The 18308-nt window shown below is 38.2% G+C and overlaps 2 protein-coding genes and 2 long non-coding RNA genes across 4 annotated transcripts in view; 3 read left to right on the top strand and 1 right to left on the bottom strand.

Annotated features, from left to right (window-relative positions):
- Positions 1-3422, top strand: part of LOC126926874 (uncharacterized) — a 57204-nt gene extending 53782 nt beyond the window's left edge. The window contains exon 2 of the long non-coding RNA XR_007714978.1: positions 3057-3422. This is a non-coding gene — a long non-coding RNA (uncharacterized LOC126926874). The remainder of the gene's footprint in view (positions 1-3056) is intronic.
- The window catches only part of LOC126926830 (A disintegrin and metalloproteinase with thrombospondin motifs 3-like), a 305556-nt gene that overhangs the window by 264251 nt on the left and 22997 nt on the right, over positions 1-18308 (top strand). The window lies entirely within an intron of this gene.
- Positions 1-18308, bottom strand: part of LOC126926857 (uncharacterized) — a 56891-nt gene that overhangs the window by 23391 nt on the left and 15192 nt on the right. The window lies entirely within an intron of this gene.
- Positions 12371-14144, top strand: LOC126926827 (uncharacterized). The gene is made up of 2 exons (XM_050743217.1): positions 12371-12861; positions 13841-14144. Exons 1-2 carry the CDS (start codon positions 12655-12657, stop codon positions 13979-13981), a joined length of 348 nt encoding a protein of 115 aa, XP_050599174.1. The 5' UTR covers positions 12371-12654; the 3' UTR covers positions 13982-14144.

Here is an 18308-nt window from a genome sequence, read left to right as displayed (position 1 = left end):
TCGCTGTTTTTAATTTATTTTATTATTCCCTGTCTATTACACATATGTATATTGTCCATTGCACGAATCTTTATCTATCTTGCCTAATTTAATGTAAAAAAATAGAAAAATAGAAAAATTTGCTGGAGGAATACGTTTACCAAAATTTGTCAAGAATTTTAAAGAAATTTGCAGGATGAAATTCACGGTGATACCGAATTGATATTTTTGAAATTATACTTTTGAAATAATTATTTATATCATAATAATTATTCCACGAATACTTGCTCGTAGATATTAATTTATGCTTTTAATAATCATGCGTTTAAGCTATCAAGTCGAGTCGAGTAGGCTTTCTAATTTCGTGGAAGATAAGTCGATTTCTAAGATAAGTCATTTCATAGAGAAAAGACCAGCTGCTAAGGATTCGCCGCCACGATGGCTAGAGCTTGGAATAGCTGCTGATTAATCCGTGGTAGATTTTCATGGAATTCGAGTACAGCAATATATCTTGGCTCTTTTAAACATCGTAAGTAATACCAAACGAAATTCTTTTATTATACTTAGATATAGAATACCTCCTCCTACATATGTACGCAAGCAACCGGGAAACATAGGGCAGAGTTATGCGTATCTCTGTATTTTCAAGGTACGCTACTTGCTTTCAAACATCTCGATCGTATATTCGAATGGAAGCTCTGTATTTTCTGTTTACACTGTTCAAAGCTTACACGTATCTTTTAAAAAGTTCAGCGAATAATTTATCCGTAATGGAATTTTGTAATAGATTAATTTCAGCCATTCGGTAATTGGTTTTCCAATGCTGTTGAGATTAATAACGTACATTTCCTAAGATAAATATAACGAATAAAATTAATTTTTTAGGAAAATTATATAAGATACGATGTATTTACGAGAGTTTTGAATAATATTTTATTTGTAAGGCTGTAATACTGTTTTAACGCCTGTTACATTTTCGTACGTATTTTAATCCTAGGTCAGTGCAATTTACATGGACCCATCGCTCGAATCCAACATGATTCAAGTGATCGTACGAATGATTTTATACGTGGAAAAACGAGACGTTATGGTAAGCGATTTCCATTAAATTAAATCATTTAACTAAAGTAGTAACTATCTGAGATACGCATATGCGAGTGTCAATTATTTTATTTTCTACTTATCTGTACAGTGTATGGTATATAAATTATATAGGTCAAAATATCTGCGCATGACGTTTTAGATCGATAAAATGCAACGAGTTCCATTTTGTTAAATTGGACAACCGTGAACGATCCCTTGGAAACAAATTTCCAAACAAACAATTTTCACGGACCATTGACAAACCTCGCATTTATCGTGTATCCGAAATATCTGTATAATCGACTATTAAACCTTTTTCATCTCTTAAGAATCTTAATTTAATGTTATAGACCTATGATAATATCATTGATATACGACACTTGCGATTCCTTTTACTTTTCTATTTCTGCTATTCTTCTCTGCTGTCGAATCAACATTTCAACATTTTTCAGGAAGATTAAAATACTAATAGCGTTACAAGTTACATTTGATTACAATCAACAACACGATTACTTGCACGTATATTTATTATCATTGACGAATATTTATATATAGTATATAATGCATGATGTAATAATAAATATAATATATTCGTAATATTAGCTAGCTTTTATTAAGAAAATATTAAACGTTGTCGTAGGTCCGCCGTGGCGATGCCAGACGATCTCTCGAGAACGTGAACAAATGGAACAGAAAGATGCTGTCCTCGAAGGGCGTAAATCACGATGTTGCTGTATGGTTGACGCGGTTAGATATAGGAGGTCCTTCCGGTTACGCACCTGTGTCAGGAGTATGCGATCCCGCGAGATCGTGCGCTTTAAATCGAGACGAAGGCTTGACCAGCGCCTTTATCATCGCTCACGAAGTAGCACACATGTGAGTGTCCCACATGTTGAGATATCGTTGGCAAACTGAAATATTTATAACTGGCCTGGGTATTTACGCAGAGACCGTGTGTTATTTATTTATGCAAACACGTACCTGTACGAGAATAATTTGAAAAATGAAATCTCCATAGGAGAACTTATTATCTTTACCGAATATCACAACGAGTACTGTACTTTGAATCTGCCATAGATTTTTGCGTATTATGTGCGTTCTTGCATTCCTCCTTTCACCTACGATGGCTCTTAAACAAGAAACGATATCGTAACGAGCAATACAACTTAGCTGAGCGTCCACTTTGGTTCCACTAGTGTTGTCCCATACGACTTTGTGTTTGACCTCGCTATTAGGGGACTTTTTACCCAACGTTTCCTTCACCGCCTTCACTACCTTCGATTTATCGAACTTGAGACTTAAACTGGCCGTTACTAAATCTTCCGGCTTCTTCGACATCGGTTGGTGTCTCTTCGTGAACCAATTCGACGGTGCCATAAAGGTCGAAATAGCGGCTTTCGAGGATCCGCTAAGCTTACTTTTAGCTCCGTGCAATGTCGACACGTCGAAGCTATTGGAACGGAAGCTCTTCGATCGTCTTCCTTTCTGTTCGGTCGTTTTTCCGGGCCAGTTTGATTTGCTATCGTCCCGGGAACTCGGCGCTTCCTCGCCGCATCGGTTGATTTCCGTCGCGGAAGACGCTAACGAGCTTAGGATCGATATCAGATCCGTATTAGAGCAGACAATGCCCGCAGCACCGGAAACGGATGCACTCGCGGCTCTTGGCAGTTCCGAGACGCGCTTTCGGAGAGAAGATGTCGGCGAAACCGACGGAGTAGGCATTTCAGAGAATCGTTGTTTCGGCTGTTGAGTGTGACGTTGAGCGGAACTGTTACCCTCCAGCGGCTGTATTTCGTACACTTGCTCCGTCGACGTCCTGTACATCCTTAAGCGCACCTGGCAAACGGATTGCTTTTATTCGAAAGACAGTTTCTTTTTTATCATAATTCGTGCGTTATGATACATGTTTCGATGATTGAGCCGTTAAGCGTGACAAAGCGATGGAATTGTTTTGCCCGGAAATTCTTCAACACGTTGAGTGTTTAGGTGTTTAGGTACGCAAATAGACTAGAATATTTTGCAAGAATAAAATGTCTTGGTATGGTACGCTTTAATCTATCTATCCAAGTCAAAATAAGTATAAAAATCGCGTGGCAATCAACATATTTAAAAAAAAAAAAAAAAAAAGAAAATGAAAAGGAGAAACAGATGCTTCTTATTGTTTAGTGCATTTTCATAAAATCTTCCAAATGTTTAATTCTCATAGAATAAAAGGGAGAGCATACGTTTGAATCTCAGCAGATTTTATTAATTCTTTGAAACCATAAATATAATATGAGTATTACATCAACTTTAGTTCATACATGTAACAACATATTATTCTGCACGTAACAGTTACATTTAATGAAACATTTATTTATCCAGTAAATCCATATTCTCTATTAAACGTTCGTTTATTAATAAAACTGCCATAATCGTCCATGCATTGTTCGCTTCCTTAATTATTTTTCAAAGTATAACGATAATCAATGATGCAACAGAAATATCACGTAACATCCCAACAATCTTACATGAGATTTTAGCTGCTTTTACTATACAAATTAAGTCATTATTAAAATAAGTCATTATAATAATATATATATGTCGGAGATGAAAGAACACCGGAACCTTCCCTTTGGAACTTTGGGAAGACCCCTAGTATTGAAATTTAGATTTCACCATAGCCGTATTAAGAAACTGTTGTCATTCGATCCGACTGTATTTATTTGAGATTTATGATAGTGAGCTCGGGCTCGAGGCGACAATCAGTCGCCGAACGTAGCCGCAGTCAAAGGGATGAACGTTTTGTCTAACAAAGGCATGAAGTAATTCTATAGCTCTTCTTAAAAGAAATACTTGGGACAGGGCACGACGGTAAACGTTTCAATGGTTTCTGCCCCGTGGCTCGCCACACGCAGACTTTGTCCTTCGGGTAAGATGATTGCCAGATTCCAACGCATCTTCACAGTATATGTTTAGCTGGGCGAGGACCGGCTACGAATATTAAGTTTCAATTATACAAAGTCTTTCAAGTAGACAAATAGCCTGTGCTCCAACTACGGGAAGATAAGAGAAATCTATCCTTCCACGAACGACGCTTCCCGCTAGCAACTTTTCCCAAGGACAGCTAATATCTTTCTCTAACCACCAACATGGAAATTGACCAATTAACAGCAACTTCAATTTCCCTCACCCTTCGAACGAAGACTTTTCTCCGCGAATCCGATGATCTCTTGGCACTCTCATGATCGTGCCCTTAGGCACACCCATCATAGATTTCTTCGACAGCGTCACCGCGACAGAGAGCCACTCTCTCTAGTGCCATCTCATCGGCAATCGACCTGTCTTTCGTATACGTAATAATTGCCCCTTGCTCTAACATACAGTGTAACTTAGACGCTAACGAAGGGTAAAGTTCGTCATCCCGTTGACCGCGGATTCGTTATTGAGCCTAGGATCATTGTCATTTGCTTCTCGAGTATCTAATTATCGCGATTACTTGTCCAATTCCATCATAGTCATATTTGCACTAGTAAATATCTCCTCTATTGCATAACGATCACGTCTAGCGCCAATAGGGATTCGTTTCACGCCCTTGAACCTAACTCTAATCTTAACGCCAACCCGACATATATATATATATGCATACATATATATATTTTATACATACATACATATATCAATTTTTATACACACAATTATACATATTCATTTTCATTTAATATTTTCATTTAATAATTTAATAAACCTTCGTCCCGCAAAGGCAAATAAATTCACGCATAACATTTCTCTTCAGCGGCATTGTTCTAGGATTGTATTTGTTGAAAGAAGGATAGCATTAAGCGCTGGAATAAAGAATGACGAATCGTTATTCTTTAACCATCGTACTTAGACACATATTTATTGAGCTACTTGTATTTTAATCGAAGTCTAATATCCTCCATCTGTAGATGTATATATTACTGCCGTTGTTAATGTTATTTAAGTTTTACTACTGGAAAGGACATTTAAGTTTGAAGGCAGGCAAGTCTACTGTTCTTAAAGCTGACATTTAGACATCTAAGATTTTTTGTGTCTTTATTGACAAAAATATATTTGACTTTGCATATCTAAAATAAAGAATTTGCGTTATCTAAAATAAATAGATCATCTTTCTTTAGAAAATTCAATCTGGTGAAATTAGAATATGAGATAAAAGAAATACTATGCATACTTATTGTTCTTCTTAAAAATTAAAGGAATACTCATAATCCTAAAACATCCTTTCTATGTTGTACTAGATATATATACAATTAAAATGTGTAATAATGTGAATGATAAACTAGTTCGAATAATTATTTTGCTTAAACGTAAGTTAATTGAAATCAGATGAATGTTATACACGCATTATACCGTGCATTATGAACTATTGATTGATTGATGCTCATATTTAATTATTAACGAGAAAATTAGAAAAATCAGATTGAATTTAATCTGTCCTTCTTATATTTATTAAGATGAGTTCTGGGGCTTGAAACACTCGAGATTAGAAATTTTGATTAATGTTTCACATTATGACTGGACGCTTGTTGTAATATCTTTTGTACGAGATACACTATACATACACAAGATCAAAATGGAATTTCGAAACGGTCGTATCGTTCAACAAAAATCTCTTTTATCTTTGATCCTCTTCGTAAAAATGCAATTCTTCTTTACAGAACATCATATAACATTTATTGTACGATATATTGTTCAATTATATTTCGAAATTTTCAGCTTCGAATCTTTGTTTAATTATACTGTAGAATTAAATATCATGCGTTATTTAAATATAGAGATAGACTAAACTTTTGTTCACATTTATTAAAGCTGTATCAACTGAGATGCTTAAATTTGCAAAATTTCATGGACTTTTATATTTAATTTTTCATCATGAATCCCGCTTTGCGATACAATACATATTAGATTTATAATATCTTAAATTTACAGTACCAATGCTGATTTCATCTGAAACTATTTGTTTGCAAATGATATCTTTCTTCGTTGGAATTACCCTTCACTTATAAATTAATAATTATTAACATTGAACAGTATTGTTAAACTTCAATAAAAATAGGATCGATAACTAAATGTTAGTTAAAGAAACTTCCTATTACAGGTATAACAAATCATATTGAATTTTGTTTAGAAAACAATAATAAAAATGGGTGTCTTTTTGTGAAAATAATTTACAGCATATCACTCGACTTATTCATATAAGAGACATTAGTTTGTTTAAATACCCTGTTGCACCCTTTTATTCATTTTCAACCCAATTTTTTCACAACATTAAAAAATATTTTAAGCCTGAAGAAAAACATGAAAAACTTCTTATTAGCATGATTTCATGCTAAACATCCTCTTAAGATATTATAAATCTTTCTTGTTTACTAAAACCAGAGCCTAACTGAAATATACGAGTATCGCAACAGGATTAATCGTAATACATGATTAAATACAAGCAATATGTAAACTATATTTTTACTTTTTACTTCAGAAATAAATATTTCACCAGCATCGTCTTTAGCTTAAGGAAAATAAACTTGTGAAATTTAATTTAAAGCTTCGTAAAACATGGAAATGTTGCAGGATAACAAATCAGAAAAGATATATTAAATAAATCACAGTTCAGGTATCTATAACATGTGATTCTCTTAACAAATCTGTTTCATTCATCAAGCAACTGCAAAATTTCCGTAAAATCAGAAGCGGTTTCACAAATTATAGGCATTCGTAAACATGATAGATAAGAGTTAGTATCGCGGCGTTTTAGAGTATCTATGAGCGTAATATGGAAAGTAAAAAGATGTATAATAAAAATAGTTCACTTTCCAAGCTATCACTAACATTGTAACGAATTATTATACATATAACGGCTCACGAAAGTACTCGGACGCTTACAGAAACTTTCCATGAATATTTTGTTGAAGCTTTTCATGAATTTCAAGATGCATTAGGCTGTCTCAAAAGTTTCTTTCGTTTTGTTCTATTACTACAAAATAGATCATACACAAATCGATAAAATAATATAAAACAAAAAGTGTCGTGCATCTATTATTTCCTTATGAAACGAAAGAAACTTTTGAAACAAATGTAAATAGGAATTATAAGATGCTTATTGATTACCATCGGTATTTGGACAGTTAATTATGTATTGTATAAATAAGTCACAATATTTTTAGTAGGAGCATTTTTACCCCTAATCAATCACATGTTTAAAAATACTCTTTACATTGTACATTAGTTTTTTGCTATGTGTACGTCTGCAATAAGCATCTTCTAGCTTCCATATATATATTTCCAAATTAGTCTCAATTTTTACCGGTGTAATCATGATAGACACGTCTCGTTACATTGAAGTGAAGTGAAGAAAAACACTTTTCATTCAAATACGTAAACACATAATATTCATAAATTTATAAGAACAATTTTGTCCGTAGGTATTTGGTAGCGCAATTGAGAAGATGTTTTTTTTTTATTTATTAGAATATTTACAATCAATTCTCGTTGAGAATTTTCAGTAACTTAGTTTAGCGTGATACAATGACATGGATTATAATAGTTTTATATTGTTGGTTCTAGTAGATACTAAGGATTTAATCTAGAGGGTATTTTCTTTTTAGTCTGCGGATCTGGTCCGTCGTGTCCAGTAGTTGGGTGACTAGTGGGTTGTGGTGGTTGTTGACTCTTGTGTTATATCTGCTTCTGAACTTGTGTATTTCATCTTTGACTGTAGATATTTTGAGGTCGCGGTGGATTGTTTCGTTGGTAACATACCAGGGTGCATTTAATAGGGATCTTAGCGTTTTCGATTGGAAGCGTTGGAGTATTTCAATGTTGGAATTACTTGCTATTCCCCATAGTTGGATTCCGTAGGTCCAGACAGGTTTTATTACGGCCTTGTAGAGGGTTATTTTGTTCTGTATGTTTAGTTTGGAGCGTCGGCCCGTGAGCCAATAGAATTTTCTTAATTTTTCCTTTAGTTGCTTTGTTTTTTCCGAGATATGTTTTTTCCAAGTTAGCCTGCTGTCCAGGGTCATGCCCAGGTATCTTACGGAGTCCTTGCTTGGGATTATTGCGTTGTTAATGGTGACCTGGGGGCAGGTTTGTTTTCGGAGAGTGAAGGTTACATGGGAGGATTTTTTTCGTTTATTTTAAAACCCCATTTTTGGAATAACTTTTCCATGGAGTCGAGACTTTGCTGGAGAGTGGATGAGGCAATTGCCGGGTCTACGTTGGTAGCTAATAGTGCTGTGTCGTCGGCAATGTTGCTATTGTTACCTCGTTTGATATAGGTAAGTCGGCAGTGTAGATGGAGAACAGTAGGGGTCCGAGGACACTACCTTGGGGTATGCCGGATTCTATTGGGAATGTTGCGGAAGAGGCGCCTAGGCATTTAACTATGAATTGTCAGTTGGTTAGGTAGGATTTTAAGATGGAGTAGCATGGATGGGGTAGGATCTTTTTGATCTTGTAGAGTAGCCCTTCATACCATACTTTGTCGAATGCCTGTTGGATGTCTAGGAATACCGCTGAACAGTATTTTTTCTTTTCAAGGGTTTGGCTGATCATGTGGATTATGCAGTGGATTTGCTCTACTGTTGAGTGTTGTTTTCGGAAGCCGATTTGGTGGTCTGGGAGTGTTTTCAATTCTTCTAGGAGTGGGAGGAGACGATTCCTGAGCATTCTCTCGAATAGTTTAGACAGGGTAGGTAAAAGACTGATTGGGCGATAGGAGGTGGTTTCATATTTTGGTTTACCGGGTTTAGGGATGAGGGTGATTAGTGAGATTTTCCAAGCCTTGGAAAAGTGTTGAAGGCGGAGGATAGCGTTAAAGATTGATGCGACGAGTGCAATCCCCTTTATGGGAAGTTCCTTGATTGCTTTATTTCCTATTAGGTCGTGACCTGCTGCTTTCTTGGGGTTTAGCCGACTGATTGCTTGTATAATCTCTGCAGAAGTGATGGGCTCAATAGGAGGGGACATTTGGAAGGGAGTGTGCAGGTATTCGGTAACGTCTGCAGCAGCTACGGAGGAATGGAGTTTGAATACTTCAGACAAGTGTTTGGCAAATAGGTTGGCTTTTTCTATAAGGCTACGCGCCCATCCGCCTTGCGGGCGGCGGATTGGAGGTATTATTTGTGGGGGGCGCGTGAGTTTCCTGGAGGCCTTCCATAGTGAGTAGTTGGAGTCGGCTGTGGGGGACAAGCTGGCGAGATATTTGTGAAAACAGTCATTATTGTAGTTTTTTATGGTTTTGGATAGTTTTCTAGTTGCGTTGTTTAGTTTGCGTTTGTACTCCGGTGTTCTATGGGTCTGCCATACTCTTCTTAGTCTATGTTTTTCTGCTATTTTTTTTAATATGTACTGGGGGTATTCGTGATTGCTGATGGACGTTTTTGCCGGTGTGGAGACGCGAATAGCGTTTATTATGCTCGCATTTAGGTATTCCGTGGCTGCTTCGATTTCTTCATCGGTTTTTAGTGAGGTTGAGGCTGAAGTTGTGTGTGTGAAGATTTCTCTAAAGAGCTGCCAGTTGGTGTGTTGGTTATGAATGGAGCCATTAGGTGTATTCTCGATGATTGTTGAAATGACTGTTACTATCACGGGGGTATGGTCGGAGGAGAGATCAGCCGAGGAATTGATTTGGACGTGTCTTGACGAGATATTTATAGTTATGAGGAAATCAAGGAGATCGGGTATTTTGTTTGTGTCGGTGGGCCAGTGTGTGGGTTCGTATGTGGTAAGGTAGTTGAGGTTGTTGGTTATTATGCTGTTGAGGAGGTTTTTGCCTCTTACTGTAACCAATCTGCTGCCCCATTGGGTGTGTTTGGCGTTGTAGTCTCCTCCGGCTATGAATCTATTGCCCAGGGTGTCCAGGAAGTTGTCGAAGTCTTCTTTGGCGATGGAGTGTCTGGGAGGGCAGTATACAGCTGAAGTGATGATTGTACCATGACAGTCTTCTATTGCTACGTTTGTTGCTTGGAGGTAGTCTTTCTGGAATGGTGGAAGTTCGTAGTGCTTGATGTTTGATTTGATTATGATTCCGGTGCCGCCGTGGGCCTTTCCGCTGGGGTGTTGTGTGTGGTAGAAGTTGTAGCCGTGTATTTTGACGTAGTTTTTGTCGGTGAAGTGGGTTTCGGATATAAGCATCACATCGATTTGCTGTTGTTTTAAGAATAGTTCTAGTTCAAATTTGTGGTGAGCTAGACCGTTGGCGTTCCACAGAGCTATTCGCATTGGTTTTATTTTGCTTCTGTGCGTATGAATTTGTCCATGAAGAGTGTGAGTAGTGACAGCAAGTTGTTAATTTGCTCAGTTTGCTTCTCGATAAGTTTTTCGAGTCTGGTAAAGTTGTCTGTGTTTTGTGGGGTGGGAATTCTATTTTCTGTGTGTACACTGTGTGTTTTCGAGTTGTTTACGTTTCCTTGCGTTGCCTGCGCATAGGATACTGTTGGTGTGGTGAGTTTTTGGGGTTTAGGTTCTTGTATGGTTATGTCCTTGGGTCTCAGTTTTGGATACTTTATATTATGTAGTGTTTTATAGGCTGAGCATCCTTTGTAGTTCGCAGGATGCTCTCCTTGACAGTGGATACACTTGGCGGGGGTTTCCGGGGATTTAGTGCATTGGTCAGTGGGGTCATTACCTGCACATTTTACGCACCGGAAGTTATGATTGCAGTATTTCTGCGTGTGGCCGTACCTTTGGCACCTTTTGCATTGTATTATTTCTTTCTTTACAAGAGGTGGCTCGAACTTAACTATGGAGTTCATCAGCCGATTGATGTTGTAGATTTCTTTGTTGTTTGTTTTTTGTTTTAAGTCTATAAAAAATAAGGATAGTGTAAATTAAAAATAAGGATAGGAAAATAATAAACATGACTAATCTGAATAGTTTAATTGTCATCTTTATCCAAGACTCTCATAGTCAATCGAGCCATTCAGAAATCACATTGACCAACTCCAAAATTGAAAAGTAGAGAAAAGTAATTACAAGTATCGCAAGTGGTGAGACAATATGCGATAAAAGTGAAAAGATGAGCTTGGCGTTAAGCTCTAAGGAACTAGAGGTTTTGTGAGAATCAATCGTGTACTTGGACGATGAAATTGCGAAATTATGAGATTGTCCAAAGATGAAGTTGGTCAATTTGACTTTCGCCAGGCTCGATCGTCACTACGACAGTTCTCGCGTATCGAAACTATCTTGATGTTTGTGTGGACAGGTGAGACGAATGAGCGATCGTGGCGGAGAAGGATCAGGACCATCGCTGAGGGAAGCTACTTTCCTGTCCACCCTCTCTCAAACATCGGCTCCTCAGTTAGGTGGCCGAAGACATTCAGTCGTTACGATTGAAAGAGTGTCACCGACTTTGTTTGGCCGTAATCGTCGCGAATCAATCGCCGGTTTTCCTCTTGGAGACGTGACCAGAATATTGCCGAGTCGTCGAGATCCAGAGTCTCTAGAATGTCCGCACCACCGAGCGGTAGAGGAAGCACGCACAATCTTCAGTTGGACATTATGGACGACATCGCAGACCTAAAAGCGAGGAAGGTAAGGATCTTTCGTTTATTTTAGCCGTTCTATCTCCGCTAGTTTGCAGACTAAGAAAAACCGAGTTTAAAGTTGACGAACTTCTATACGATCGTGCGAAGTTAAGATTTGAAAGAACCAAATATTCGTTGCTTTACAAATATACGTCCGTACAATCCGATTTGATTGATTTTAGATCTTGCATCAAATAGATCTCCATATAAACAGATAATTTCTGATTCTAAACATTTGTATCGCTTCTTCTTCCGCTTTGAAATCCTCTACAAACGCCTTTTATAGTCGTTCAACTTTTCAGCTCACAGAAAAGAACATTACGCGTATTCCTAGCAATCGCCCAAAGACTCGAACGTGTGCTTCGATAAAGCTCGCTTAACTTTCATCGACACATCGATAACTTTGCGTTCCAAGATGTTATTACGCCCTAGAATCCCTAACATAATTTTAGAACCAGAATTTCTGTGCAAAACAATTCCATCGCTTTGTCACGCTTAACGGCTCAATCATCGAAACATGTATCATAACGCACGAATTATGATAAAAAAGAAACTGTCTTTCGAATAAAAGCAATCCGTTTGCCAGGTGCGCTTAAGTATGTACAGGACGTCGACGGAGCAAGTGTACGAAATACAGCCGCTGGAGGGTAACAGTTCCGCTCAACGTCACACTCAACAGCCGAAACAATAACGATTCTCTGAAACGCCTACTCCGTCGGTTTCGCCGACATCTTCTCTCCGAAAGCGCGTCTCGGAACTGCCAAGAGCCGCGAGTGCATCCGTTTCCGGCGCTGCGGGCATTGTCTGCTCTAATACGGATCTGATATCGATCCTAAGCTCGTTAGCGTGTTCCGCGACGGAAATCAACCGATGCGGCGAGGAAGCGCCGAGTTCGCGGGACGATAGCAAATCAAACTGGCCCGGAAAAACGACCGAACAGAAAGGAAGTCGATCGAAGAGCTTCCGTTCCAACAGCTTCGACGTGTCGACATTGCACGGAGCTAAAAGTAAGCTTAGCGGATCCTCGAAAGCCGCTATTTCGACCTTTATGACACCGTCGAATTGGTTCACGAAGAGACACCAACCGATGTCGAAGAAGCCGGAAGATTTGGTAACGGCCAGTTTAAGTCTCAAGTTCGATAAATCGAAGGTAGTGAAGGCGGTGAAGGAAACGTTGGGTAAAAAGTCCCCTAATAGCGAGGTCAAACACAAAGTCGTATGGGACAACACTAGTGGAACCAAAGTGGACGCTCAGGTAAGTTGTATTTCTCGTTACGATATCGTTTCTTGTTTAAGAGCCATCGTAGGTGAAAGGAGGAATGAAAAAGAAAATCGTAAATCGTAAAATTTCTTCCAGAGAATGCACTTTATCGTAAAAATTAATAAAGTCAACAACAACATGAAATTAAATAATTGTTGTTTGATATTCTGTATTATCGATATAGGTGAAACGCGGAGAAGATAATTTGCAATCATTGCGGACAATATCGCAGTGACATTATTATCAATCGGTAATATTAAAGATAATATTCATATGGGATGAAAACAGAGCGTCAAAAGTGGTTATTTTTCGATCTTCTTGCGAAGGGAAAATTCCTGCAAAATGTTTAAGAACGGCTCTCAACAAGGAATAAAAAATGTTATTACAGTTCCATTTTCGTGTTCGTTTTTTTTCTACATGATCCATGTGAAATAATTCTTCAGATGCTCTGCTGGTAAATGAATCGACGTTTGTAATAGAGGAAATATGAAGTACAGCGAGATCGTTGTTGACTATTGTTCTACACCGATATCGACAAAATAATTCTTCGACAACTCTATTGATAAATCAATTGTAGTTTGAAATCAGACGAATCTGAAGTAACATCAGTTTGTTGCTACGAGAACAATAGCCACTAACGATCTCGCAGTAATTCGGATTCGTTCGATTTTAAACTTCAATTGTTTTATCGACAGAATCTCTGAATAATTATTTTGCTGGTAAATCCTGCTGGTATATCGATTAGAGTTTGGAATCGAGCAAATACGAAGTACAAGATGGCTATTGTTCTCACGTAGCAACAGTCTGATAGTATTTCAGATTCGCTTGATTTCAAACTTAGTTCCCTTGGTTTAATTACTGATTTATCAGCTGGATCAAAATTTAAAGAAAATGAAGATCAAGTGTAGCGCGTAAGTTTGATCTCTGCTTAATTTTTTCATCTCTACACTCATCTTATCTTCCTCGCTTTTAGGTCTGCGATGTCGTCCATAATGTCCAACCGAAGATTGTGCGTACTTCCTCTACCGCTCGGTGGTGCGGACATTCTAGACTCTGGGTCTCGACGATTCGGCAATATTCTGGTCACGCCTCCAAGAGGAAAACCGCCGATTGATTCGCGACGATTACGGCCAAACAAAGTCGGTGACACTCTTTCAATCGTAACGACCGAATGTCTTCGGCCACCTAGCTGAGGAGCCGATGTTTGAGAGAGGGTGGACAGGAAAGTAGCTTCCCTCGGCGATGGTCCTTGTATTTTCGAGCTATCGCGGGGAGAAGCGGTCGTTAGAATACGCGTCAACGGGAGTCGTAAATTCCCGTTTAGGCGCTCTAGGCCCTTGAGAGTTATAGGAACTGTCGGAGTTCTGGATAATGTGAGAGCCTTAGGAGACTCTAGGCCGTGTAGGCACCTTGAGAAATGATGAAGGAACTCTGAAAGATATAGGAACGGTGAGAGCTGTAGGGATTATGGGAACTCTAGACACCGTGAGAGACGATCAAACTCTTAGAGAGGTAGGAACGGTGAGAGTTGTAGGAAATGCAGGAACTCTAGGCACCGTGAGAGACGATCAAACTCTGGAGAGGTAGGAACGGTGAGAGTTATAGGAAATGCAGGAACTCTAGACACCGTGAGAGACGATCAAACACTAAAGTTTTATTCTAATGTGAATGCGGAGGAAAGCTCGGTATGGGTGTGCCCTTTGACCGAAGAACGCGGATTCGTTGCTTACATTTTCAGTTAGGCAAGTGAGGACAATGATCCGCGATGCTGATTGGTTATGACCAATGTTGGGAAGGAAGATAGGAGGAAAAAGCCTCCTACTAACTTGGGTCCTAGGCGACATTGTTTATGGGGAGACTCGGATTTTCCGTTAGGGAGATCTCCGCCTTTTTCGTTAGGCCACTATCTGCTTTCTCCGCAATTCTTAAGAGCACGTAATAAACCCAAGGACCCTTCTAAAGAACCAGCTGAAAACACTTCTGGAATTAGAAAGTCTTTTCTGGCAGACAGATTGACTCAAACCATGTGTGCGAACAATGCAGTTAGGATTTCAATTTATGGTGGGTCCTTAGGCCTATGGAAGGTTCGAAGGACGGCACGTAGACCGTTGGCTGTCACGCCGCGCAGGATGGACTGCGGATGTGTTGCGCGGCGTAACAGTCCTGATTCTTCTCCGCCACGATCGCTCATTCGTCTCACCTGTCGACACAAACATCAAGATAGTTTCGATACGCGAGAACTGTCGTAGTGACGATCGAGCCTGGCGAAAGTCAAATTGACCAACTTCATCTTTGGACAATCTCATAATTTCGCAATTTCATCGTCCAAGTACACGATTGATTCTCACAAAACCTCTAGTTCCTTAGAGCTTAACGCCACGCTCATCTTTTCATTTTTATCGCATATTGTCTCACCACTTGCGATACTTGTAATTACTTTTCTCTACTTTTCAATTTTGGAGTTGGTCAATGTGATTTCCGAATGGCTCGATTGACAATGCGAGTCTTGGATAAAGATGACAATTAAACTATTCAGATTAGTCATGTTGCTTCGTCAAACGATTTGAATTCAAGCAATTCGAAACCATTTTGTCAATGTGAACCTATTATTTTACCAATGTGAATCTGTAATTTTGCTTGAAATATCTTTCCAAGTTTTTATGATGATTCAGATTGGTCAAGTTACCTGAATCAAGCAACTATTTTCAAGTTACTTGAAACTATTTTGTTAACGTGTACAGTTGCTTGAATCAAGCAACTATTTTCAAGTAAGTTAAAATCATTTTGCCAATGTGAACCTGTAATTTTGTCTGAAATATCCTTCCAAGTTTTTATGATGATTCAGATTGGTCAAGTTACCTCAATCAAGCAACTATTTTCAAGTAACTTGAAACTACTTTATTAATGTGTGCAGTTGAGTGAAGCAAGTATTTTCAAATAACTCGAAGCTATTTTGTTAACGCGTACAGTTGCTTGAATCAAGCAACTATTTTCAAGTAAGTTGGAACTATTTTGTTAACGCGTACAGTTGCTTGAATCAAGCAACTATTTTCAAGTAACTCGAAACTATTTTGTCAGTGTGAAACTATATAGACACTAGTTAATTCCCATACACATGTATAATGTATAATGTATAATAAACAGAGCTATTTTTTCAGATCAGAAGGTACGATCAATCTTTTTCTTTAAATATATTATGCTGAAAAGATATAGAATGGATTCGGAAATACAAATAATTCCCTTTATTTAGCACACAACTGTTATACATATATCTTATACTCTTAAGACCTCAAAAACCTACTCGCACGCACGCTTGTTGTCAACCGACTCTTCCAGATACTTCTAACGACTGGCTCTTGTCTTTTGTCTCAACCAAGACCCGGACGTCCTCTGATGCTTACACACACATTCACATGTACAGTGTAAATGTATCATATTCCCAACAATTGTATTGGAAAAATTTGAAATGGATCGGAAAATGTATATGGAAGTTACAGGACCTTTCTCGAAAATTATCGATAGTTCAAATATCAGGTTGTACAACAAAAGAGTCTTTCGTTTTATAAGAAAATAATAGACGCACGACGTTTCTTGTTTCCTTTATTTTATCGAACTACGTACGTTCCATTTTGTTCTATTAAGGTAAAGACCACGACATTTGACAGATTAGCTGTCGTGTTTGTATAAAGATGCATTGTCGTAAAAGACATATTCGTAGAGGAAAGACACTTTTGGGGCAACCTAATATTTGGCTGAACCTGACAAAACTGTACGCTTGTAATAAATAAAAAAAAAGCCTGCTACGCCCTTTCGATCATTTCAGCTCGAGTTATGTATGGGTCGACCCAATTACGTTCTTACAACGTTAGAGGATACCTTCGTTTTGAAGAAAATGAAAAAAGATCGCACATTTTCGTTTCAATTTTCTTGATTAAAAATCTTCTCCCAACGTTACAAATATGTTTTATTATCGTTAAAATAGGGACAGACTCGAAAGTACAAAAATTGAAGAGTCGCAACTGATGTAACGAACATAATCATGATAGTCGTGTCTCGTTACAGCGTTAACGGGATTTCAAAATGTTTGGCATAATACGCGATCCTACGCAAAATTTCCGCCAGCTCAGTGAAGTTTCGGCTATCCGAGTCTCGTATTATACGATGTGTTTCCAGCTTTCTCCTAACTGCGCGTTTTTTTTTCGAAATTTAAACGCCGGCACCGCGCGAACAAAGTAAATAGATTAATTGAACTTTTAATCGATCAAATAGTCAACTAAACTGAAACGCACGTACGATGTTAAGTTATCGAAATCAATTTTACGATTTTACCGTACGAACGCCGGTATCATCCGACCTTTCGATATTTTCCGAGTTTTCTATTGTTCGTGTGATACGCGTCACCTCGGAACGATCATGATTATTCGAACACTTTCGCAAGCCATAATAAGATTACAGAAAAATGTACTTTGCTGTGAATACACGTTTCATCGGAGGAATCGAAATTTGTACAGGACGATGTAGCGTCGTTCGAACGAAGCTGCGATAGACTTAAAGTTGGGCTGTACAATTTCTAGATTTATATTAATCCTATAGAACGAAAAGACCCAGAGCTCTATGAACGTTCTAAGAGAACGGATCTCCTTCGGCGTAAATGGCGCTCCTTATCGGCGAACGGCTACAATATCCTGAATCTTTCTTTTCGACGGTTTCCACGTCGATCGAGAGAAACTATTCGTCGAAATGGACTATCCGTGGCTGATCTATTACGGCAGAAAGTGAAAAAGAACGTAAACGAAGGAAATGGCCGACATAAAGGACGATAACTGTTAATTTAAACGTAATAGAACGAAAGAATACGACGTATTCGTTAAAGGATATTTAAGACAATTTAAATTAAAATCGATTTTCACACGACGTTCTTCGATTTTTTCCAGAACCAGATTATATCTATGATAACGTTTCGATAATATCGTTTTATGCAAAAGAAAGCCAATTATATGATTGAAAGAAGAAATTTGGATCAACGTATGGATATCCTCCTATTTCGTTGCACGAGTTGCGAATAACCTGTCGAATAATGATAAAGATAGAAACGAATATAACAAAGGCATAACGAAGGAACTAATATTCAGAATTTCGTGCGTTTAATTCCTCGAAAATTGCACTTTTAAACGCATCGGTCTCGCAGTTCAACCTGCCGGGAACAAAGAATTTTATCGGAAACATCGTTCTAACATTTCAATTTAGAAACGTTTCGCTCTGCTTCGTTAAATGCTGCGCGTATTTGGTAGATAGAAAATTATGCACATACGTTAAAACGTATAACGCGCAACAGGCAAGGATATACGCGTACGCGCTGCAAACGCGTTAAAAGCGAAAAATATCGCTGAAATTATTTTCCCATAATAAAGAAATCGTCGGGCCTCTTACGAATACAAAAG

Source organism: Bombus affinis, unplaced genomic scaffold (genome assembly GCF_024516045.1).
Source record: "Bombus affinis isolate iyBomAffi1 unplaced genomic scaffold, iyBomAffi1.2 ctg00000059.1, whole genome shotgun sequence".
NCBI classification, from domain to species: Eukaryota; Metazoa; Arthropoda; class Insecta; order Hymenoptera; family Apidae; genus Bombus; species Bombus affinis.
Note: the sequence above shows the minus strand (reverse complement) of the source record. Positions and strands in the feature narration are given on the sequence as shown.